Below are 27201 nucleotides of genomic sequence, written 5' to 3' on the forward strand. Positions count from 1 at the left end.
TAGCATTGGGTAACCCAGGAAAGGGAATGAAATGCGCCATTTTGCTAAAACGGTCCACTACTACCAGAATCACAGTCTTCCCCGAGGAACGAGGCAGGTCCATAATGAAGTCCATGGACAGATGTGTCCAAGGACGGGAAGGAATGGGTAACGGGAGGAGAGAACCCGATGGTCGTGAATGAGGGACCTTGGCACGAGCACAGGTCTCGCAGGCTGCCACAAAACCCTCAACCGTCTTACGAAGAGCCGGCCACCAGAATCTCCGAGCAATGAGATCCACTGTGGCTCTGCTCCCTGGGTGCCCAGCAAGGACAGTATCGTGGTGCTCCTTAAAAACCTTGTGTCGTAAAGCGAGAGGCACAAACAACCTCCCAGGGGGACAAAGATCAGGAGCCTCTGCCTGGGCTGCCTGAACCTCTGCCTTCTAAGCATCTCTGGGAACTCCTTCAAGACTGTTGGAAGACCATTTCAGGTGACTACCTCTTGAAGCTCATCAACAGAATGCCAAGAGTGTGCAAAGCAGTAATCAAAGCAAAAGGTGGCTACTTTGAAGAACCTAGAATATGACATATTTTCAGTTGTTTCACACTTTTTTGTTATGTATATAATTCCACATGTGTTAATTCATAGTTTTGATGCCTTCAGTGTGAATCTCCAATTTTCATAGTCATAAAAATAAAGAAAACTCTTTGAATGAGAAGGTGTGTCCAAACTTTTGGTCTGTACTGTATGTGACGTATTGCATACCCATAAAGGGATGTTCCGGTAATATCTGTGTGACCACCAATGTTTATCTTTTATGATTGGTTTAACGCTGTTGTTATGCAAACTTTTCTACTGCCTTTATAAGGCTAAGCTATAGCATAATAAAGTTAGATTGTTTCTCAGTGATTGCCTGTGGGTGTGTCTGTTATTGCCAACTAAGAAACTCCTGACGTCAGTGACCCCAAACCAAGGTTGTCGTAGAGGTCCAGAAAGGTCCAAATCCTTTCACCGACCACGAAGAAAAATCTACCCCCTTTTTAGTCATATCAGTGAGTGGCTTAACAACAGAGGAATAAAAAATCTTAATGTCATCCAGATACACTAATACAAATTTCCCCATTAAATGATGAAAAATGCTGTTCACAAAATGTTGGAAGACGGCCGGAGCATTCATCAAACCAAAAGGCATAACAAAATTCTCAAAATGACCCTCAGGGGTATTGTAGGCCGTCTTCCATTCGTCCCCTTCCCTGACCCTGACTAGGTTGCATGCCTCTCTTAAATCCAACTTAGAAAAAACCTTAGCCCCAACAATCTGGTTAAACAGGTCCGGGATCAGAGGAAGCGGATATGGGTCACGAACCGTGATACGGTTCAGCTCCTTGAAATCCAGACAAGGTCTTAAAGAACCATCTTTTTTCTTAACAAAAAAAAAACAGCGGCAACAGGTGACTTCGAGGGTCGGATGTCCCTTTCTCAGGCTCTCAGAGATATAAGTACGCATAGCGACTCTTTCAGGTTGGGAGAGATTGTATAAACGTGATTTTGGCAGTTTGGCACCTGGGATGAGATTAATAGGGCAGTCGTACTCCCGATGCAGGGGCAACTCCTGGACACCACTCTCGGAAAACACATCCAAAAATTTATAGAGAAAACATGGCACAGTCTTGGTAGAAATCTCTGAAAGAGACGCCGTGAGGCAATTCTCTCTGCAAAACTCACTCCAACCATTTATTTGCCTTGCTTGCCAATCAATGGTGGGGTTATGTTTAGTGAACCAGGGTAGCCCCAACACTAGAGGAGTAGGTAATCCGCTTAAGACGAAACATGACATATCTTCAACATGAGCGTCACCCACAGTCAAACGGATATTGGGAACTATGCCCTTTAACGATCTTTGATAAAGTGGAGCGGAATCGATAGCAAAAACAGGTATATCCTTTTCCAAAGTGCATACCTAGAAACCATGCGGTATTGCAAATTGATTATCAATGAGATTGACAGCTGCTCCACTATCTACAAAAATCTCACAAACAATGTTCTTGCTGTCTAGCGCCACCCTGGCAGGTAGGAGAAAACGGGAACTACAGGTAAATGGCAAACCTTCAAGTTCCGCATCAACCTTGACAATAGTAGCAAATGGAAATTTTTTAGAGGGTTTTTTTCTTTTTGTTTTTCTTTTATTACCCTAAAAAAACTCCATGAATCTCCTAGAGGGGCAAACATTAGCCAAATGATTTATACCCCCACAACAGAAACAAACCCTCCTCTGAGAGCTGAATCCTCTACTATCAGAGGCAAGCAAACCCAGCTGCATGGCCTCCTCCTCAGAGGGGATTGAGAGAGACTGAGACCCCTGCGCACTGAATGAGACAGCCCCACTGTCCTTGGACTGAATATGACAGGAAGGAGTAGTCTCCTCTCTCTCTCTAAGACGCCTGTCAATACGAACAGCTAGAGACATGGCAGATTCTAACGAGGCTGGTCTCTCATGAAAAGCAAATGCATCTTTCCGAAAGACCATGGCAAAATTGACTTCGGAGTGCAGCATCATTCCAACCAGTATCAGCTGCCCATCTCCGAAATTCTGAACAATATATCTCTGCGGACTGTTTACCCTGGCATAAAATACGATCCCGGTCATCATATATCTGTCCCAGGGCTATAAAAAATTCATCCACCGATTGGAGGGGCCATGCCCTGACCGGCAGCGAAAAGCCTGAGCGTTATCCCTGAGCAGCGAGATGATGATCCCTACCCTCTGCTCCTCATCACCAGAGGAATGGGGAAGCAGGCGAAAATGGAGTTTGCAAGCCTCTCTAAAGCGAACAAAATTCTCACTACCCCCGGAGAACGGAAGCGAAGCGAGATCTTAGGCTCGGAACAAACTCCATGAACGCAAGCAGAACCGGTCACCTGAAACTGAGACACAGTTTTATAGAGATCTGCTACCTCCAGTGAAAGACCTTGCATGCGGTCAATCAAGGCTGAAACTGGATCCATGCTTAAGACGGTTATGGCGGTTTATAATGTCACGGATGGTGTTGCAGAAAGCTGGAACTTATAAATAAACATCCGACTGGCTTGATCCGCCACCTGATGTTTGATATTTTTCTAATTTCTCTGTCCACCTTAGTGAGGTGGACACACATGCTCAGTTCCATACTTCAACTGCTACCATCTCCAGAAAGGACAAACTCTCTGAGTGTAGTGTCCCACTACGTAAAGGTGGGCACTACTAAGGGTCAATTGGGTCATGTTGTCCCCCACCTCCTGTGGGAGATTGCTATTATGTTTTGTATTGTATGATTGCATAATTTCATGTTAATTCCTGTGTACCAGGCCTTCTAGGGGTGTAGTTTCTCCTCCTAAGCTGTAGAGGGAGCTAGGGAACCCCCTAGTATATATAGTTAGGCCCAGACAGGAAGGAGTTTAGTCTAGTCCAGGATGCTAAGTAGTTCAGTCTAGCCTGCCTGAAGTCCTGAGCAAGTGAAGCTCAGAGGTTAGTCCTGGAGAAGAAGTTTCCTCCTGAAGTTATCCTGCACCCTGCAGAGTACAGAGCAGTGCTAATTCTACCCAGCCAAGTGGAAAGCTGAAGGGCAGAAGCTTATTGTCAGCAAGAGGATTTATACCAGAGGAGGTTTCCCTACCCAAGGATAAAGCCAGCTAATAGGCATACAGGCCTTGGAGAAAGCCAGACAGGATTCTGCAGAAAGTACAGCCTGATCTGTGAGTTTTATTTCCCTCTTGCTAGGATTTTACCTGCCACCTTTGTAAAGCCTGCCTGTTACCAAATATTCTTTATATGGAACTGTCTGGAGTTTGTACATAGTTGAACTGTTCAGTAAAGAAAAATTCTAGTTCACTACAATCGTGTGTACCTCCATTATTCCTCCTAATAATCAGTGTGCCACCGTTACCGGCACTGGCGTCACGAACTTTAAGGGATCTCGCCACAGGCACGCTAAACCTACAACACCCTGGGCACCTCACCTCACCTATCACCCTGGCTGGTCCCTATGTCCAAAGAGTGCCCCAGAGGATCTACGTGCCAGCCTCTTCATCACTGCTGTACGCCTGCCCAGGGTATACAACAAACTGTGAGTACTAAGAGCAAACCTCGGTCTGTTAACTGACCCCCGTGACCTCACATTCGCTCACCCTGAAGGACTGTCGTACATGAGCTGTGATAGGGAGAGAGCTGCAGCTGTGAGAAGGAGTAGGGATGAGCGAATCATACTTCGGATCCAAGATCCGATGTCGATTTGCTCAAAACTTCGTTTTAATGCTGTACGGAGATCTGTCTCCATGCACCATTAAAATGTATGATCTCTGGAGAGGTGAAACAAGACCACATCAGATAACAATCAGGTCCCAACCAGAAAGACTCGGTATCCTATCAAGTAAACTTACAACTATGTCACCAATACACATAAATAAGCTTACAGTACAAACTATTTGTATCAGTGCTATAAATATTAATAATTATAAAGGAATATCATATTATTGATATTTACACCACTGATTACAAATGTAATGTACTTAGAGATTATATAGTAATGAGCTCCTTTACTATTCGAGTTACTACACTCTTCCCCCTGTTATTACGCCTTTCCGTATAATAGGGGACTGTGATTGCCCATATAATACACTCTAATGCTGCACTTCTGTATTACAGTGTATTATATCAGTAACAGTAAATCTGACATAACTCTTATTAGGTCTTGCTAAGAGCAGGGTATAATAGACATCCGCACATAGCAGGCCTGTAGGCAATTTATAGCCACCAGGTTGCCACAGCAACGCTCAATCACATTGCATTGCGGGAGGGATGGGAGAGATGAAGAAAAGGAAGATGTCGAAACACTTAGATGCTACAGTCAGTATTGATCATGGTATGTAAGGGCTTCAGGAACTGGGATCAGAGTTATCTCCAATCCTGGTAGTCAGAGTACCGGCACCTGCAAGTGATGGGGTGAGCACAGCTACTGTGTTAACCTACGAAAATACTAATAGGGCGCACAGTGGAAAAGGGTTAACAGTGTTTTCCGAGATAATTAAAAATCTTGGACAAGCCCTAAAATTGATAAAAAAAAAAAAAAATCCTAGTATACTACTCACCTGTTTCTCCGCAGGGCTGGTCCTGGTCCTGCTGCCGCTGCTTGTTTGCTAGTCGCAGTGGTGAGGTGCCAGTCTATGCCCCATGACCAGCAGCGTCAAAAGGACCAGAACCAGCCCTGCAGAGAAACGGGTGAGTAGTATATTATGATTTTTTTTATTTAGGCCATTGTAAGGGTTGGACGGGATTTTTTCATTGTATAAACGTTCTTCTCGCATCTTCTTTTCCATCTCTGATGCGGATACGATGTCGGAATGTTCCTGCCTTATATTACTGGGAAGATTTGCGTTGTTATATGTAATAGATCATTATCACTGCATTCTTCTTCTAGAGCTGTTTAAGACTCCGACCATAAAAGTGACCCCACATCCCGTTTTTAAGAAGAATAACATGACCCTAAAATGTGAGACAAGTCTCCATCCTTCCAGACAAAACACAAAGATACAATTTGCTTTCTACAGAGAAGGACGAATTGTTCAGGGATCTGGTGACAAGGACATCTATGATGTCTCCATGGTACAGCTGGAGCATTCTGGAAAATATTCATGTGAAGTAGAAACCACAGATGGAAGAGTGAGGAAGAGAAGTGCAGAGGAACCAATCCAGATAGAAGGCGAGTGCAGATCTTCCTTCACCTGGAACATGAATGAATTTAGCTTTGTGGAAAATGTGAAATCACTCTGTATAATGAAACCGCTATAAGTATACCTCGTATAGATCAAGGTATTAGTACAGATAACTGAGCTCAGAGGTTAGCACTGTTGTCTTGTAGTGCTGCAATAGAATCTGACCAAGAGCAGCATCCACATGGAGCAGGTATGTTCTCCCCATGTTTCTGTGAGTTTCCGTCAAGGTATGCCGCCGTTTTCCTGCACTAAAAAGACATACTGGTGGGGAATTTAGATGGTAAGCCCCAGTGCTGCAGAAAATGTTGGTGCTATATAAGCAAGAGACATAAATTAGCTCTAGGAATCCAGGAATAGTCCAAGAAAAGAATGTTCATTGGATATTCCAAATGGGTGACGGGGAGACGCTTCATGCATAACACCCAGCTGCTGCAGGTACCAGCATGACCTCACAGGGAGAGATTTAATACAGTGGCCAAAACATTCACTTCTTACATGCTTTGAAAGTCTCTGCTTTCTTCATCTTAAGTGGGTTGTCCCATTACAATAACGCATCCACTATTCACAGAATAACGGATACGTGTATGATCAGCAAGGATTCGACCACTGGCGTTCACCGCCAATCACAAGAATCGGGGCCTGTGTTGCTCCATCTGAATGGACCATCAGCATACAGTTGTGTCCACTGCTCCATTCAAACGGGGGAACTTGGGCCCCCAATTTCGTGATCGTCAGAGGCCTCAGCGGAAGAACCTAAACTGATCAGATTATCCTCTATTATGTGGATAAAGCGATAAGTTGTTGTAATGTGACAACCCCTTGAGAAGTCTCAAATCCATTTACTCCTAGCTCTGATCATTTTCTGTATGTGATCTCCTTTTCTCCATCCCGGCAGAATTATTTTTATACTAAAACATTCTGTTTCTATTATATCTCATTTATTATATCTCACTTTGATAGTGGGTGTAGGATATTTCTTAAATATTCTCTCAGTCGTTTATTTAAGGGTCTTTTTTTTGTTTGGCCCATCTAAAAATTTCCTGCCTCTATACCTATATGCCCCCATCATCTATTTTGTTACCATACTTCATGAAAATTTCCTAAATATGTTCAGATGAGTATTAGAAGGTAACAGAGGCTTTACAGTACCGTGTCCAGTCAATTATGTCAGTCACATTTTCTGGATATTGCTTAATCTTTGTTAAAGGGTTCTCCCACTAAAGACATTTAGAATATGTCAAGGAATTTCATAAATGTGTGATCACCCTCATCTTACAGGAATGTGACTGTATACTAGCCAAGAAAACATTTCTCCAACATGATGTATGCTCTATATTATCATCATAGTCTTGGTCAACATGGCCCTAGTTTATCTCCCATTTTTCCATTGTACAATGTCTTTGTACTGTATGTACAGATGTGTCCTCCTTTAGCGGTCAACATACCCTAAGATGAAAACGAGAAGTGTATACATCCGACAGATGCCTCCAACAGATGCCATGTTTTGGCCATATCTTACCATGGACTCACATGTTAGAATATTTTTTTTTCACTGGATGGCTATGACAGATGCCCCTGTGTGGTGGTGGACATGTGTAGGAACTGTGTATGATGACTACGTCCCACAAAATGTTCTTATAAGTTTATTTTTAATTGTTCATTAAACAACAGACCTGTAAGTACTTCTGTTGTTGAGATGTTAACACAAATGTCCTCCCTTAAAGACCTTTGTCTTCCGCTTCATTGGTTCAAAATCCTCTGTTGATTACTTACAGATATAGGTATTTAAAATCTAACATGGCGTTTTTAGGAAGTGTGAGACATGCCACCCTCCACAGCTTTCCGATGGAGCTATAGTCTTTTTTTTTCTAACATTACACCAGCAGTGGTTGGCTTACCTTGCCCCAAACTTTTGGCGTACATTATTGCATTTTAGCCAAGAGGTTTCCAATAAGTCATGTTGTCAAGTCAGGAGCAAACGGTGTCTAAAACACTTAAAGGGGTTGTGCCACAAAAATATTCAATATTTTTCATACTAGTACCTGGATCTGAATACTTTTATAATAGCTGTGATGCTGTGAAGGGAGTACATCTAGGCATAACTACTGTGAAGGGGGCACATCTAGGCATAACTACTGTGAAGGGGGAACATCTGGACATAACTACTGTGAGGGGGCACATAGCTGGGAACAACTACAGTAAAAGGGGCACATATCTGGGCAGAATTACTGTGAAGGGGGCACATATCTGGGTATAACTAATTTGAAGGGGTACATCTATGCATAGCTACTGTGAAGGGGGCACATCTGGGCATAGATGCTGTGAAGGGAGCACACCTGGGAATAGATGCTGTGAAGGGAGCACATCTGGGCATAGATGCTGTGAAGGGAGCACACCTGGGCATAGATGCTGTGAAGGGGGCACATCTAGGCATAACTACTGTGAAGGGAGCACATCTGGGCATAGATGCTGTGAAGGGGGTACATCTGGGCATAGATGCTGTGAAGGGGGCATATCTGGGCATAGATGCTGTGAAGAGGGCACATCTGGGCATAGATGCTGTGAAGGGGGCACATCTAGGCATAACTACTGTGAAGGGGGAACATCTGGACATAGATGCTGTGAAGGGGGAACATCTGGACATAGATGCTGTGAAGGGAGCACACCTGGGAATAGATGCTGTGAAGGGGGCACATCTGGGCATAGATGCTGTGAAGGGAGCACACCTGGGCATAGATGCTGTGAAGGGGGCACATCTAGACATAACTACTGTGAAGGGAGCATGGATGAAATATTGGAGGGCAAAGCCAAATGTAAGCCACATGAGGTGCTTTCATTATTTGGGGTTTTTTTTGTAGCAGACTCTAATATTGTCCATGTGTTTTTACTTGTCTCTGACCATTGGCAAACCTCTGTTATGTTTCTGGACCTCACCACTGATCACTTTATATTATCCAATATGGTGGATGTTATTTCAGTTAGTGCTCTCCTTGCTTCCTATCTCTGATTGATGCTTCCCATTTGGACCTGTTTATGACTTCATGTGACTAAAGTCTAAGTTCAGTACTGCGTGTTGCTCCTGAAGAACCTCACCCGATCCTCCCATTTGAATGGCCTACATGTAACATTACATTTTCTCTGCAGGGCAATTCTGTACCTACATTTGGCTTCCTACACCAAAAACAACTGATTGCTGGAGGTAAAGAAGTCGAACATGGGTCAAAGCAAAGTTGGCTTCATGAAAAAACCACTTTAAAAAGTACTAGTCATACATTGCCTCCAAATCTTGTACAGAAAAGATCCTTTTCCTTGGAGCATCTACTTCTTCTCCAAATTATGACAAGAGAACCATAATATTAGTTTAATTTATAATATAGAATATAATAATTCACAGCATAGCAGTAGCATATTGTGTCGTTTGGCAGGCAGGGTTATATATGGCAATATATCATTAGTTGTAGGAACATGGATGGAGGAAGCAGTTGAATCTGGTTACCCCATTGTTCACTAGGATCTGGTTGTGGGTTCCGCTGGTTCCATAGACTTCATCCAGTTTATATATTGTAGTAGTTATAATATTCTGCTGGGTACTTTTCCATGTCTTGTAAACAGCGACTAAAATGCCGAAGCTGATGTAGACCATCCTATTGCTTTGTGGAGCCTGAAAAACATTGAGCTTATTTTACTTACTCCAAATGAAAACCGAAAAAACAAGAAGACATCTGCTATTACTTAGGAAGTAGAGAGACACTGAGGATTTTGTGGACTACTGAATGATGTACTGTAATTTCTGAGGCTGTAGCACCTTTGGAAGTCCACCATTCACTATTCTCTAGTGCAGGGATGGCCAACCTGCGGCTCTCCAGCTGTTGCAAAACTACAACTCCCAGCATGCCCAGACTCCCTACAGCAGGGCATGCTGGGAATTGTAGTTTTACAACAGCTGGAGAGCCACAGTTTGTCCATCCCTGCTCTAGTGCCCATTGGAGTCTTTTTAAACCGGCTTACACCCATCACCATCACTGCTCACGTTGGAACACTACAATTTGTGGACGGATTTAATTTTAGACCATCTGGAGATTAAATATAAAAAGTTAAGACTAACTTAGATGATATCGGAGTACCTAATCGCTCTTGCTCCTAACTTTTAACAGTTAGTGGTAGTGACCATGGATGGAGGGAAATTATCAAGAGTTTGGATGCTGTATAATTTTGAAGTGGCACACCTTGAAGCGAGGACATGTCAGTAGACTACTTTCAGGTGAACTTATCTTTAAGATCAGAGTTGGCAGTGAATTGAGCCCATGCTACGGACAGAAGACCTTGATTGGAAAAAGCCATAGACATATGTTTGGCAAATCCTTCTTAGGTTCTTACTAGTGTTGATCGAATCGAAGCATCCAAAGTGGAATTTGATCCGAAGTTTACGAATCAGAATTTCCTTGCGTTTCGTGGAAACAAATAATTTTCTTTCCAAAAATGGCGGCTACACGTGTTACAAAGTGAAAGTAAGAAGCCTGGAAATGTGAGATCGCCAATAGTGCCATGAAGACAGCCAGTCAGCAGCTACCCAGCCCCTGTGATGTCACAGCCCTTTAAAAGCCTCATCCCGCATGGTCTCCGCCTTTTCACTGTGAGCTGAGCATAGGGAGAGACATGACAAGTGCTAGGGACAGAGTTGCTAAAAGCTTTTAATTGTGGAATATTAGATAGAGGGAATGCAAGGACAGTGCAGGGACAGTGTAGGGAGATTGTAGGGAGAGTTTTTACACACTGTAGGGAGAGCATAGCGGGATTGCAGAGACAGTAATCTGAAGCTGAAGGGATCCATAGGAGACACTGCAGTTTGCATCAATCCTTGTATAGGGCACAGAGCTATCTAGTTAAACAGTGTCCTCCTTGTTTAATAGATAAGCAATTCCACTAGGCCTTGATTCTCAAATTGGGGTGAAAAAGCTGTCTAATTTTACTGTTATTGGAGTGTCCACCTTGTTTAATACATAAGCAATTCTATTATGCCTTGAATCTCAAATTCTGGCAAATAAGCTGTCTACTTTTACTGTTATTCGGATTTCCACATTCTTTAACAGATAAACAATTCTATTAGGCCTTAATTCTCAAATTAGGGTGAATACGCTTTCTAATTTTACTGTTACTGGGGTGTCCACCTTGTTTAATTCATGAGCAATTCTATTAGACCTTGATTGTCAAATTGGGGTGAATAAGCTATGTAATATAGCTGTTATTGGAGTGTCCACCTTGTTTACTAGATAAGCATTTCTATCACTTCTTGATTCTCAAATTGAGGTGAATAAGCTGTCTAGTTTTACTGTTACTGGGGTGTCCACCTTTTTTAATAGATAAACAATTCTATTACTCCTTGATTCTCAAATTGGGGTGAATAACCTGTCTTCTACTGTTAGTGGGGTGTCCACATTGACATTGAATAACTTATTTTACATATACAGTTAGTGTTACTGTACAGTATGTCCAACAGACAGTTGCCAGGACCCCCCAAAGGAATGGACAGTGGCAAAATATTTTGCTGGAACCGGCAGAAGTAGCAGCAGAAGAAGGGGGAGTGGTGGTAGCAACAGGCCAGAGCTGCCAGTGTCATCCAGCGGTCATGTTTTGACAACCATTACCACAATACCACTGTTTTCAACATCATCTCAACTGACATCAAACACCCACAGCCAGGAGTCTGTGGATTCCTCTGACACCACACTTAGTTTGCATGACAATCTCTGTGTCCTCACCTGTCCTGAACCTGCCTATCTCCTTCCTGCTGCTCCTTCTGCTAGGAAAGTATTGTATGCTGCTGGCTCTGCTCTGCTTTTTAGCAAGGAAGATATTATTGAGGACAGTCAGCAGCTGCTTCTCAGACCAGATTTGGAGAAGAGGTCCTCTGCTCCCTCCTGTGTGCAAGTAGCGACGATGATAGTCGTGTGGGAGCTGGTGTTGCGAGCGGTTAGGGATGCGGCCTTGAGACCGGTTGAGAGTGACATAAGTGAGGAGCAGACAGTAATGGATGATCATGTAGCCGATAGCACGTGATGGACGGGTGAAGAGGGGACTTCATTATCATCATCAGGGGTGAGAGCGGCAGCTTGCCTGTGAGACATGGGCAGGGTGGCAACATGCAGCAGAGTGCATGCGTGGCCGTTAGTCAGCAGGGTGGCAGCAGTGTGAGATCTGGAGCCAAACGTGCCTGGGGTAGACCATCTGCTACCAGAAACAACTGGTGGTGCACGGCTTCATAAAGGCAGCGGCAGGCAGTCATCACGGAGTCGTGGTGGTAAAAAGCCATACTCGCCGGTGTGGCAATTTTTCATCAATTCTATTGGGGACGTTAGCGTGGCAGTATATAGGATCTGCGGGCAGAAGGTGAAGCGCAGCCAGGATGCCAATGTTGGCACCACAGCCCTGGGTCTTTGCATGGAGAATCACCTCAAAGTGGCCTGGGAAAACCGTGGCACTAATGTAGTGGTACAGCATGATGCATCTTCCTCGTAGTGGTACAGCATGATGCATCTTACCTCAAGTACCTCTTCTCCAGCAGTCAAGGCTCCACCACCTCAGAAGAAGGGATCTGTGTTTCCTTACCATCATCTACTGGTCCTGATGCTCCTCCTTCTTTGTCTATCATTTCACCAGCTATCGATCGCCAGGGTGATTGCAAACAAACAACAATTTGCGGGGACTCATCCAATGGCGCAGAAGCTTAAAGGCCCTCCTGGCCAAGTTCTTGGTACTATAGTCCCTCCCTTTCGAGGTGGTTGACTCACACGGTCAGTATTTTGCATCAGGATTTATTTCATCATGAATTTGGACCCACTCCTGTTTTCACCTTGCAAGTACTGATCAGTTACTTACCAAATACTGACCGTGTGAAGGCGGATGCTGAAAAGACAGAATTCATTTTTTTGGGGTTGCTCTTCTGACCAGAAGAAGGGAAAAAATAAACTGTGATGTCAACACAAACTTACTGTTGACACCCTCCCCACTCTGCCATGGCACCATTACTTGTATCAGTAGCTAACAAAATAGGTTCTCAATCTATGTGGAGGAAACAGACAGTGTAAGCAGCTCTTTCCCATTTTAGTAGAATCAGTGGCTGACAGAACAGGTTGACTAGCAACCAATGTGGACACCCCACAAACAGTGAACTGAGACAGTTCTTTCCCACTTTAGTAGAATCTGTGGCTAACATAACAGGCTCTCTATCAATGTATGTGGAAACAGCAGACGGTGTAAAATTAGACAGTTCTTTCACTCTATAGTAGAATCTCTGGCCACGGTTAAGTACATTATATTAAGTCCATATACTGTACTGTATCTGGCTGTCATACTGACGGACAGTAACTGTTTCACTACCAGAAAGGACTAGCTATTAGTGTTGATGGCGAATATTCTAATCGCAAATTTTTATCGCGAATATTGGCACTTCAAGAATTTTCGAATATCTAGAATATAGTGCTATATCTTCGTAATCGCGAATTTTCCACATTTTATTTTCAGCAGTACCCATGATCCCTCACTGCTTCTTGCTTGTGGGCCAATGAGAAGGCTGCAACATCTTTGACTTTAGGAGTAGTGTTGATCGCAAAATTTCATATCGCGACTTTTCCAATTTTCGCAATTAAGAGAATAATGACTGGAGATCACAAATTCTCGAATTCGCGAATATGAATATTCACCCAAATATTGCCCCTGCCGCTCATCACTGCTAGCTATGCATGTTTCTGTAATGCACAGTTATGTACACTGAGATACACTCTCCCTGCAAGCTGGGATTTAGCTGATTTAATGCACTTTGTGCCAAATTCATTTGGAGCAAAGGAAATTTTTTGAAAACTTGGCTTAACTCTAGTTCTCACAAGTAGAAAACATAACCAGTGTCTAAACTCACCTTCTATCTGAATTAGTTGTTCTGCACTTTTTTTCCAAACTTTGCCATCTAAAGTTTGTGCTCCACATGAATATTTCCCAGAATGCCCCAGATGACCAATGTTGACCTCACAGGTATTACTCAGACCAAATTCCTGAAGAATCTGGCCTTCGTTATAGAAAGCAAATTGTAGTTGAGTATTTGGTCTGGAAGAATAGAGACTTGTCTCACATGTTAGGGTCATGTTCTCTTCCTTTGAATCTAGGTTTGCGCTTATAGTTGGAACCGAGAATAGTTCTATAAAAGGAACATAATAATATTAATAATATATTACCAGGTACATTCTATTTTCATTAAAAACAATGTTTTGCTTGCGAAGCCACCTCTCCATTCACAACGATCGCGATAGAGGGCCCTGTGCTTCAGGCAGAAGCAGGTCCCAGAGGTATGATTCAGCATCTTGGTCTGTCAGCCAATGCTGTCTCACAGCAATACTAGGTAGCAGATGTGCAGAACACAAGACCTGCCAGTCTTATGTAAAATGGCAAGACACTGGATAGTAATGGACAAATTTCCATACTTAAGTTAATTTGCACTCTTCTTTGTGATACTGGCATCTTGAACTTTAAATACTGGCTCACTTGACTGCACTTCTGTTCTACGTCCTATGGTATCCCATACCCAGCCCTACTAGACCAGTGCTACCAAAACCATGGATCACCTGAATACTCACCAGTACTAATCCCTATAAAACCACATTCCCATCCCTTGGATCCTATTACCAGTCCTTGGGCTTGACTGACCATACAGACATACTCTACTATTGTATACCCACATCTGACTGCCCCCATTCCATCTTCTAGACTGATCAGCCACACTTCTGTAACGCTACCTCTCCATTCTACTCTTCCTGTTTAGTTTTCAGACATTTTTATGTTTGATGTTGCCCAAAGCAATCATATCTCCAGACTCCCACTTTGTCTAATTCCCACCCTGCTTTGATTTTTGGAGAAGGTATAACTCTTCATCGTATGCATGGACACACAGGATCAGCAGCCCAAGCTGTATGCACATTTTGATTACATACAGCATACACTGATACATGACCATGGAATTACCTCGAACATATATGGACTCTTCATCTCTACGCTTCCGATATACAAGGCGACGTTTGACTTCCTTTTCACATTTGTATGTCCCAGACATTTTTGTGTCCACCTTTGGAATACGATAAAGATCATTGTAGATCCAGCTCTGGATGACTTTGTTGTCTTTGTAAAATTGTGTCTGCCTTGCGGTGTATGCAGGATAGTGGTGACATCTCAAAGTCAGGTCATCTCCTTCATAAACATAGTTAGGGGCCTGCAGGATGACCCAACCTGAAACACAATATGAAATATAATGCATCTCCTTATAGACTTTCTGTTATCAGACATATGAGGTTTGGAACTCTTTCTTTTGTATGTTGCCATGTGAAAGTGAATCTCAACTTAATGTATCTCAGAAGATATGAAAGAAATCTGTGAACTCCACCTCAACACATCCTTTAAGTTTGGAAATTCATGAAGGTACAGCTTATAGAATCCCATTAATGTTCTTTCACAATGTATCAGTTTAAGAAGTGGGAAGATAGCTCAACGTGAGCTGGGAATTTTATACTTGTTATGGCCAGTCCAGGAACTGGAAGTATCAAACAAAAAAAAACTGTACATGAGAGGGCACAAGAGGTATGATAGTACCCAGAGATTGCACTCTAGACCCAGTTTTGGAGTCCAAACCCACAGGATAGCCCCTGGAAAGTCAAGTGTGCCTAAGTGTTTTTCCCTATGTCTGTAAATTTGTGGCACTACAATTTTATGTTCACTGCAGTACAGTAAAGGGAAGCTGAATGCAATAAATCAGAGCAGGGCAGTGTTAGTACCTGAAATGGTAAGAACATGATTACACACCAGATGTTTATCCATTTTACCTCCCTAGACATCAATCAAGTTAGTCTTTTGTTGACTTAGACCGTCAACTAGACAATAGACCACTAGGGATATTAATCCCTTTACTATGCTATACTGCCATGTACAGTACTTCATCCTCTTCTCTAACCAAGACCACCAAAAATATCAAGCCACTATTCATAATATATTTGACCTCTGGACCACCAGGGCTTTAATATCACCTGTAGTGCAGTGTTCCAGATGTGTCCAATTTTACCTTTCCACACCTTTCCACAAATTTTGTTAAAGGGTCACTGATTTTTTATATAAGTTTAGATATGTCATAGAAACATTTTAAATGTTTTGATTTTTGGGGGTTGGAGCACTGAGACCACCACTGATTGCTAGAACGATGAGTGAGAAGCAGACACAGCGAGTAGAGAGAGTGAGATTATAGCAATCTCAGTGCTCAGGCCCCACCGATCAAAACATTTTGCTTGTCTCTAAGACATATGAAAAGTTTTACCAAAACTCTGTATGGTAAATGCTATATGGTAATTGCTACTATCGGTAAACCAGGGAGGAGTCTTCCCTGTTTTTCCCTGGGCGTTCCTTCTCCCTCACAGCCTGGGAGGTTTTTTTCTCCATGGCTGTGAGCTCTGTGCTGCGATTGGACAGCGCTACAGCCAGGGAGAAGTACCGATAGTAGCAATTACTATACAGCGCGGGAGAAGGTAACGGGGCCACAGCGGGCGAACAGAGCCGTGCCCAGGGATAATAGTAAGTGCAGTGAGATCCCTGGGTGCTACTCTACATGTCCATATAGTTATCTTACAATGTTCGGACCCATGAAAGGTCCTTTTTAAGACTCTAATTTCTCATGATACGTTATCACAACTTGCTAGGAAACCCCTCAACAGACTGCAACTCCCATCATAACCACTAGGTAGTGTGGTGATGTGTACAGTACTGGAAGGCGTGGATATCCTACCCAGGTACCTCAGCTGGGTGAGGTAAAGAAAATCGAGAAATCTGCTGGGGTTTCAGCTAAGCTTAGTTTGCTGAGACAGTTTTGTTTATGTTTTGTTCTGGGCTGGATTTTATTTGGACTGGTGGATAGGTTTGGTAGTGGGATCTGCCAGTCCACACCCTTCCAGTACGGGTGTTGTCTTTTACCTGAGGTCATCGCAGGTGAGGCCTGCTGTGATCAAGGAGGGATAAAACCAACCCTCTGTGTGTCAGTCTGGGAAGAAAAGAATTGGAAACAGAGGCCTACAGAGGCTCTGGGTGGTCTCAGCCAGGAGGGCTGAGGGGCCACGAGGCTACGTGTAGCCGGATCTCTTCCCTATCTGGACTTGTGCTCCGTGAGTGAATCGGCTGAGGGTTGGCTCTTGAGGCCATGTGTATAAGCAGTACTTAGAGGTGAGTCAGGGAAAATAACTATGTATTAGTTAGAGCCCAGATGGGCAGGTGTTTATTTTGATGCTTGTATTTGTGCGGGTGCAGAAGTGCCACAATAAAGCACCAGTTTGGACATTAAATCCTGTTGTCTGCAAAGAAGTCTGTGATTGTGACCCCCAGAGAGAGCAATCCCTTAGAGTAGCCACATTTAGACACCTATATAATACACAACTTCTAAATAATGTTTTTTTTTCATAGCTGGTTACTCACTTCTAGCACTCTAGTAGCCCTCTAGTTTGGCCGACAACGGGTAATTTGGGGGGTATTATTTGAACACTGTATGCTTGTATTAGGCATTGTGAGACTCTATTAATAAGCGGCTATGCTGTGTTATGGGTACTGTATAGCATTTTTATTTAGGCAATGATTTGGCACCATTATTTACTTACCATCACTGACATCCAGTCTATAAGGGTCACTCGCATGTTGGGAAAAACACTGGTAACTTCCACTGTGTGATGTTTTAGCAGATTCTATTGCATACGTTTTACCGTTGTGTACGTGTGCGCCAGTTCTGAACCAGTCATACTTCTGATTGTTTTGTTCAGTAGGGCCCACATCACAAGTCATCGAGATAGATTCAGTACGGAATATCTTCTTTGAGTTTGGAGTAAAGGTCACCACAGGTCTGGAGGAATGTCCTACAAAGCATAATTCTCTGGTAGTAAAAACATCTATGAGCCCAAGACCACAAAATGCATATTTTTTCTGGGCAGTCCTTTACAGGTTGACGCTCTCCTCCCCACTTTCTAGATGTCAGTCACTTTGCTCACTTATTTTCTCTCCCCTTTTGTCTTCTTTTGGCACAAGATATACAAAAAGTAAGACTAGCAGAGACAAAACTGTGCAGAAATGAACACACACACCATGGGGATCAGCGGTCATGTGGTCATATCATTGGTGAGGAAGGTAAATTATCTTCTACTACTGCTGGCAATAGTAAATGTCCCATTACATTGGATTACAAAGCAGCAGATTATCGGTAAGGAAGTGTTCCTTTCTGACAATCTGCTGATTGCTGGTGGAGGAGACCGCTGCATTTACATGCTGTGATCTTCTCCAGAGTATGGAGAGGAGTGATCGGTATTGCCATCGCTCTTCCACATACTGATTGGCTGTTTGCCGGCAGGAGATCGTGTGTACCATTAATAACCACCCTCTGTTTTCTATCACTGAGCCAGTTACTTACCCACATACAGACATTTTCTCCCAGTCCAAGCATTCTCATTTTATATACTAACCTTTTATGTGGTACAGTGTCAAATGCTTTGGAGAAGTCCAGATATACGACATCCATTGTTTTGCCGCTGTCAAGTCTAGAACTCACCTCCTCATAGAAACTGATTAAATTAGTTTGACATGATCGATCCCTTATGAAGCCATGCTGATATGGCGTTATTTGCTTATTTTCATTGACGTACTCCAAGATAGCATCTCTTAGAAAACTTTCAAGCAGTTTACCCACGACAGATGTTAAACTTACCGGCCTATAGTTTCCGGGCTGTGTTTATGGACCCTTTTTGAATATTGGCACCACATTTGCTATGAGCCAATCCTGTGGAATACTCCCTGTCAGTATAGAGTCCTTAAACATAAAAAAAAAGGGTCCGGCTATGACATGACTTAATTCTCTTAGGATACGGGGGTGTATGACATCTGGTCCTGGCGATTTGTCTATTTTGATCTCTTTAAGATGCTGTACTTCTTCCTGGGTCAGACAGGGCACTTTTAATGGGGGATTTACTTTTACATTCTGCATTTTATCTGACAGTTTATTTTCCTCAGTGAATACAGTGGAAAAATAAATATTTAATAGCTTTGCTTTCTCCTCATCGCTGTCTGCAACTCCCCCCTCATTACTCTGTAAAGGGGCGACACCTTCAGATTTATACTTTTTACCATTTATATAATTGAAGAACATTTTAGGGTTAGTTTTACTGTCTTTGGCAATTAATTTCTCGGTTTCTAGTTTGGCTGCTTTTTTTTTATCTTTTACATCTTCCATCTTTTTCCTTAAAATTTTTCAGTGCTTCCTGGTTCCCCTCCTGTTTTAGTGATTTAAATGCTTTCTTTTTGTCATTTATTGCTAGCTTTACAGTTCTATTTATCCACATTGTTTTTTTCTTGTTCCTTAACCTTTTATTCCCATAAGGTATGTACCTCTCACAATTAGATTTTAGGATGCTTTTAAAACTATCCCCTTTTGTGGCTGTTTTTTTTTTTTTTTTTTGAGGACTTTGTCCCATTTAGTTAGGCCTACGGCCTCTCTTAGTTGGCTAAATTTTACTTTTTTGAAGTCTGGTATTTTTGTTCCTCCCTGAAAAAACACTCTTTTGAGTGACAATTGGAAGGTTATGGTCACTATTTCTCAGGTGTCCCCCAACCTGCACATCTGTTGTTCTGTCAGGTCTATTGGTTAGTACTAAGTCTACAGTCGTGGCCAAAAGTTTTGAGAATTACACAAATATTCGTTTTCACAAAGTTTGCTGCTAAACTGCTTTTTGATCTTTGTTTCAGTTGTTTCTGTGATGTAGTGAAATATAATTACACGCACTTCATACGTTTCAAAGGCTTCTATCGACAATTACATGACATTTATGCAAAGAGTCAGTATTTGCAGTGTTGGCCCTTCTTTTTCAGGACCTCTGCAATTCGACTGTGCATGCTCTCAATCAACTTCTGGGCCAATTCCTGACTGATAGCAACCCATTCTTTCATAATCACTTCTTGGAGTTTGTCAGAATTAGTGGGTTTTTGTTTGTCCACCCGCCTCTTAAGGATTGACCACAAGTTCTCAATGGGATTAAAATCTGGGGAGTTTCCAGGCCATGGACCCAAAATGTCAAGGTTTTGGTCCCCGAGCCACTTAGTTATCACTTTTGCCTTATGGCACGGTGCTCCATCGTGCTGGAAAATGCATTGTTCTTCACCAAACTGTTGTTGGATTGTTGGAAGAAGTTGCTGTTGGAGGGTGTTTTGGTGCCATTCTTTATTCATGGCTGTGTTTTTGGGCAAAATTGTGAGTGAGCCCACTCCCTTGAATGAGAAGCAACCCCACACATGAATGGTCTCAGGATGCTTTACTGTTGCCATGACACAGGACTGATGGTAGCGCTCACCTTTTCTTCTCCGGACAAGCCTTTTTCCTGATGCCCCAAACAATCGGAAAGAGGCTTCATCAGAGAATATGACTTTGCCCCAGTCCTCAGCAGTCCATTCACCATATTTTATGCAGAATATCAATCTGTCCCTGATGTGTTTTTTTGGAGAGAAGCGGCTTCTTTGCTGCCCTTCTTGACACCAGGCCATCTTCCAAAAGTCTTCGCCTCACTGTGCGTGCAGATGCGCTCACACCTGCCTGCTGCCATTCCTGAGCAAGCTCTGCACTGGTGGCACTCCGATCCTGCAGCTGAATCCTCTTTAGGAGACAATCCTGGTGCTTGCTGGACTTTCTTGGACGCCCTGAAGCCTTCTTAACAAGAATTAAACCTCTTTCCTTGAAGTTCTTGATGATCCTATAAATTGTTGATTGAGGTGCAATCTTAGTAGCCACAATATCCTTGCCTGTGAAGCCATTTGTATGCAACGCAATGATGGCTGCACACGTTTCTTTGCAGGTCACCATGGTTAACAATGGAAGAACAATGATTTCAAGCATCACCCTCCTTTTAACAGGTCAAGTCTGCCATTTTAACCCAATCAGCCTGACATAATGATCTCCAGCCTTGTGCTCGTCAACATTCTTACCTGAGTTAACAAGACGATTACTGAAATGATCTCAGCAGGTCCTTTAATGACAGCAATGAAATGCAGTGGAAAGGTTTTTTTGGGATTAAGTTAATTTTCATGGCAAAGAAGGACTATGCAATTCATCTGATCACTCTTCATAACATTCTGGAGTATATGCAAATTGCTATTATAAAAACTTAAGCAGCAACTTTTCCAATTTCCAATATTTATGTAATTCTCAAAACCTTTGGCCACGACTGTAGTACTTCTTTCCACTATATCTCCAAAGTTTCTTTTTGCAGTATCTAAAGTGCCAATATTATTCTTGCAATGGTAACTGTAATTCCAAGATGAAGGGTGCAGGATTAAGATACGGTTGGCCAGACCATATCCAAGTGTGAAGGATCCCTCTTACTGCAGTAAAATCTCTATCAGCCTTAAACAGCAAACTCCTTACTGATTGACTCCAGTGCTTAGCCATGGAGATTCTGGACATTCTAGTTTGTTTTTTTTCTTTTTCCTAGAGTACTGTAAAGTAGATATGTCTTTCTGTCTCTGGATCTGGCCAGTTTCGACCACAATTCAAGTTTAGCTGCTCAGTAGCCCAGGAGATCTTGGATGTGGGGTGACAGGGTGCAGTCCAAGTATGCCACCACCTGCTGGTTCAGGTTTTTCTCCATGTCCTGCTGCTGCTGAGTGGTTTTCTTCAGTGGAAAGTTTTTTGGGGGGATTAAGTTAATTTTCATGGCAAAGAAGGACTATGCAATTCATCTGATCATTCTTCATAACATTCTGGAGTATATGCAAATTGCTATTATATAAACTTAAGCAGCAACTTTTCCAATTTCCAATATTTATGTAATTCTCAAAACTTTTGGCCATGACTGTAGTATGGCCGTCCCTCTAGTCGGGTCCTGAACCAGTTGTGAAAGGTAATTGTCTTTGGTTATGGCCAAGAACCTGTTTCCTTTATGAGATGTACAGGGTTCAGTTTCCCAGTCTATATCTGGGTAGTTGAAGTCCCCCATAATAACCACCTCATTATGATCTGCCGCCTAGTATATTTCGTTGAGAGGTTTATGTATATTTTTTACCCTACACCTTTCCTTCTGAACTGTTCTAGTCCCTCCTTCCATTCCTCCCCTGTCCCACTACCTTGCCCCCGGTCTCTATCTGCACTATCTTCCCATCCTATAACGTAATTACCCTCCCCCAGTCCCTAGTTTAAACACTCCTCTAACCTTCTAGCCATCTTTTCCCCCAAAACACTTGCCCCTTCCCCATTGAGGTGCAGCCCATCCCTAAGACCTTCACACTAGCGTTTTTGCTGGATCCGGCAGGGTTCAGCAAAAACGCTTCAGTTACTGATAATACAACCATCTGCATTTGTTATGAACGGATCCGGTTGTATTATTTCTAACATACCCCAGGCGGATCTGTCATGAACTCCATTGAAAGTCAATTAGGGACGGATCCGTTTTCTATTGTGGCAGATTGTGGCAGAGAAAACGGATCTGTCCCCATTGACTTGCATTGTGGGTCATGACGAATCCATGTTACTCCCCATCCCAGGACGGAAAGAAAACCACATCATGCTTCAGTTTGCTCTACGGTATGAGAACGGAATGCATTTTAGAGCATTCCGTTCTGTTCAGTTACGTTTTGTCCCTATTGACAATGAAGGGGGACAAAGCGGAAGTGTTTTTTTCCGGTATTAAGACCCTATGACGGATCTCAATACCGTAAAATATTAACGCTAGTGTGAAAGTAGCCTAAGGCCTCATGCACACGACCATTCCATTTTTTGCGGTCCGAAAATTGCGGATACGCAAAGCACGGAAGCCGCCTGTGTGCCTTCCGCAATTTGCGGAACGGAACATGCGGCCCATTGTACAAATGCCTATTCTTGTCCGCAAAACGGACAAGAATAGTACATGTTATATTTCTTTTGCGGGGCTACGTAACGGAGCAACAGATGCGGACAGCACACGGAGTGCTGTCCGTGTAGTGTCCCACTAGGTAAATGTAGGCACTACACAAGGGTCAATTGGGCCACGTTGTTCCCACCTCCTGCAGGACAGGGTCACTGTGTTTTATATAATGTTTTTTTGTGTATTTTTCCCTGTTATCTGTGTATCAGGCCTGTTAGGGTGTAGTTCCTCCTCCTAGACAGTAGAGGGAGCTAGGCAACCCCTAGTATAAATAGTCAGGTCCTGTTCAGGGAAGGAAGTGTAGAGTCAGAAGAGAGGGTGTACTTTAGCCTGAGAGGAGCTGAAGTGGAGCTTCTGACATGCAGCTAGATAGCCCAGGCTTCTAGTTTGCCACCAGGAGAAGGGTGTGCCTCCTGAGAGAAAACCAAGTTCCTACCAAGTGCGGTGCAGAGCAAAAGGTATTCCAGCCAAACCAGAGAGCTGAAGGAAGTTTTCCCTAACCAAGGATAAAGCCAGCTATAGGGCATACGGGCCTTGGAGAAAGACAGACAGGATTCTGAGGAAAAGTGCAGCCTGACCTGTAAGTGTTTAACCCTCTGAGTATCTTGCAAGAACATTGTGCCTGCCAATTGATATAAATCCTGCCTAAATTCAACCTTTGATGTATGTAACCAACTAAAGAACTGTAAATAGTTGAACTGTTTCAGTAAAGGAAGTTTTGGTTCACTGCAACTTGTGTTCCTCAATTATTCCTAAAATAAAAACAACGGATGCGGACCAGAACAACGGTTGTGTGCATGAGGCCTAAGATAGAGCCTGTAGCCAACAGAAAAGTCGCACAGTTCTCCAGGAACCCAAACCCCTCCTTCCTACACCAGTTCTTGAACCACTTGTTAACCTCCCTAATCTCCCGCTGCCTTTCTTGTGTGGCTCGTGGTACAGAATTTTTTTTTTTTTTTTTTTTTTTTTACATTTTGAGATATTTTACAGAATGAAATGACATTTACACATTTCATGTTTGTAAAAAGCAAGTGATGTAACTTACCTACATTTAGGAGGACCATCACTATAAAATAGAATAGAAAAAAGAGTATGTAATGTAAAATAATCCTTATACATGTGATTATCATAGATTAGTAAATGTTGTACTGTATAATCTATCAATCTATATCTATCTCTCTATCTCCTATCCATCTCATACCTATCTATCTCATATCTAATATCTATCTATCTATCTATCTATCTATCTATCTATCTCATATCTATCCATCTCATATCTATCTCATATCTAATATCTATCTATCTATCTATCTATCTATCTCATATCTATCTATCTATCTTATATCTATCTATCTCATATCTATCTATCTATCTATCTATCTCATATCTATCTCATATCTATCTATCTATCTATCTCCTATCCATCTCATATCTATCTATCCCATATCTATCTATCTATCTATCTATCTCCTATCTATCTATCTCATATCTATCTATCTATCTATCTATCTATCTCATATCTATCTATCTCCTATCTATCTATCTATCTATCTCATATCTATCTATCTATCTATCTCCTATCTATCTATCTCATATCTATCTATCTCCTATCCATCTCATATCCATCTCATATCTATCTATCCCATATCTATCTATCTCATATCTATCTCATATCTATCTATCTATCTATCTATCTATCTATCTATCTATCTATCTATCTATCTCATATCTATCTCATATCTATCTATCTCTCTCATATCTATCTATCTATCTCCTATCTATCTATCTCATATCTATCTATCTATCTATCTCTCTCATATCTATCTATCTATCTCCTATCTATCTCATATCTATCTATCTCCTATCTATCTATCTATCTCATATCTATCTATCTCATATCTATCTCATATCTATCTATCTATCTCATATCTAATATCTATCTATCTATCTCCTATCCATCTCATATCTATCTATCTATCTATCTATCTATCTATCTATCTATCTATCTATCTCATATCTAATATCTATCTATCTATCTATCTATCTCCTATCTATCTATCTATCTATCTCCTATCTATCTATCTATCTGTCTATCTCATATCTATCTATCTATCTATCTCATATCTATCTATCTATCTCATATCTATCTCATATCTAATATCTATCTATCTATCTATCTCATATCTATCTATCTCATATCTATCTATCTATCTATCTATCTATCTATCTATCTATCTATCTCATATCTATCTATCTCATATCTATCTATATATCATCTATCTATTATCTATCTCATAACATTAATAATCCCAATACATGGGTATTGGTATTTTTCTCTAATTCAATATAAATAAAATTAATCATAAATTGATATTTGTTATTATACATAGTTATTTTTCACTTTCAATAAAACATTTCTAAGGAGTACAACTAGGATATATATATATATATATATCATTATTATTATTATTATTTTCTTCTAAAACCAGGTTAAAATATGAATAATCAACATACTGTAAGTCATTATCATTAATTAAATATTGTGTTTTAGAATTTGTTCAATTTTCCTTTTACATTCAAATTCTACACAGGAACAGATCAGACCCAGTAAAATAGCAGTAATATGATTGCAAATACAGTGAAGGAGATTAAGCATGCATGAGATAGGCATAAGGCCATCCTTCATATAAGATAGGGCCAGGGGCTATCCATAGTATTCAGTATATTGGGCTGACTAGATGGGCCAAATGGTTCTCATCTGCCGACACATTCTAGGTTTCTATGTTACACAATAATAGCACTACTACCAAAAACCATTACATTCGTTAACAAGCACTGTAATTATCTCTCAATTTCTTAATCCTATTTTAAAATTTAATAAATAATACATTTCTATAAGCACAAAATGAAGACTTAATCATAGTCAAGTTGACAATCACTTGCTATGGTAAATAACAGCTCCCTGTGCTAAAGTTCCCCACCTTGCACAATGCCTTGGCTGGAAGGCTCCCCCTTGTGGTCACTGCTAGAGTTCCTAGCATTCCACTGCAAAAAGTTAGAGAACCTGGCAGCAATTGTAGTTTGCTTACATTTTTATTTTTGTCTAAAAATTAATGAGGTAAGGTAAGAAACTTTCTAAAATATCACGGAAAAATGCCTTTTTCTCCCGCCTCCTGCAGTGTTCACTCATTCACAGTTAATTGTTGAAAAACGTATACATAATGTATATACACTGAGAGAACAATGGAGAATTTGGGAGAGCATAAAATATAACTTTTACTGTTAATTTATATAAAATATAAAGCGCCACAAACAGATGCTTGAAATATGGCTAAATGTATGGAACAGTCTTACCGTTCAGATGCCCCCTGATAGGGATCAGCCTGGCGTGGTGGAAATAATACCGCGTCTGGGCCGAGGGTTAGATGTAGTTGATGGTAAATTCAAGATGTAGACTGGTACAGGGAACCGTTGTCCCTAGTAAGCCCTGAATGGGGAAGGGGGCAAAGCTACTGTTCACCTGCCTATCTACACAGAGTTCCTACCCCGCAAGGGGCGGCCCTGTCCGGATACCTTACCCTAAATTCAGGCGGGTATCCCTAGTAATGCCCTATAGATGGAATAGAACAGGGACGTACCTTAGACGTACCTTAGATCAGTGGATCCATAGGATTGATAGAAAAGGACATCAAGTCCTTTTCTATCAATCCTATGGATCCACTGATCTAAGGTACGTCCCTGTTCTATTCCTTTTTCTTTCCCCAATACATGTGAACTCCTCTTTTTTCCAAATCCTCATGTTAAATACATTTTTCCTTCCAGGATTACTTTTGCACATTGTTGGATCTCTTCCCCTGATGATTTATCACTTGAAACGTGACATGTTGGGAACCATCCTATAGGGCAATACTAGGGATACCCGCCCGAATTTAGGGTAAGGTATCCGGACAGGGCCGCCCCTTGCGGGGTAGGAACTCTGTGTAGATAGGCAGGTGAACAGTAGCTTTGCCCCCTTCCCCATTCAGGGCTTACTAGGGACAACGGTTCCCTGTACCAGTCTACATCTTGAATTTACCATCAACTACATCTAACCCTCGGCCCAGACGCGGTATTATTTCCACCACGCCAGGCTGATCCCTATCAGGGGGCATCTGAACGGTAAGACTGTTCCATACATTTAGCCATATTTCAAGCATCTGTTTGTGGCGCTTTATATTTTATATAAATTAACAGTAAAAGTTATATTTTAAGCTCTCCCAAATTCTCTATTGTTTATTAAATTGTTAGTGGGAGCTCCAATATCCACATTTCTTAAATTACCCTACATATATACACTGAGAGATCACATTATAGTTGCTGCCTATAGAAGTTTATGATGATGAGTAGGGGGACACTACTGAGAGATCATATTATAATTGCTGCCCATCGAAGTCTATGAAGATAAAAGGTGGGACACCACTGAGAGATCATATTATAATTGCTGCCCATAGAAGTCTATGAAGATGAAAGGTGGGACACCACTGAGAGATCA

The 27201-nt window shown here is 41.8% G+C and overlaps 1 protein-coding gene across 1 annotated transcript in view; it reads right to left on the reverse strand.

Annotated features, from left to right (window-relative positions):
- LOC122921387 (Fc receptor-like protein 5) overlaps window positions 1–27201 on the reverse strand; it is a 126387-nt gene that overhangs the window by 98324 nt on the left and 862 nt on the right. Inside the window, exons 2-5 of the mRNA XM_044271366.1 lie at window positions 23716–23736; window positions 17400–17651; window positions 14740–15000; window positions 13643–13918 (exon numbers count right to left, since the gene is read on the reverse strand). Coding sequence (XP_044127301.1) covers window positions 13643–13918; window positions 14740–15000; window positions 17400–17651; window positions 23716–23736 — 810 coding nt within the window. The remainder of the gene's footprint in view (window positions 1–13642; window positions 13919–14739; window positions 15001–17399; window positions 17652–23715; window positions 23737–27201) is intronic.

This window comes from Bufo gargarizans, chromosome 11, assembly GCF_014858855.1.
Source record: "Bufo gargarizans isolate SCDJY-AF-19 chromosome 11, ASM1485885v1, whole genome shotgun sequence".
Lineage (NCBI taxonomy): Eukaryota > Metazoa > Chordata > Amphibia > Anura > Bufonidae > Bufo > Bufo gargarizans.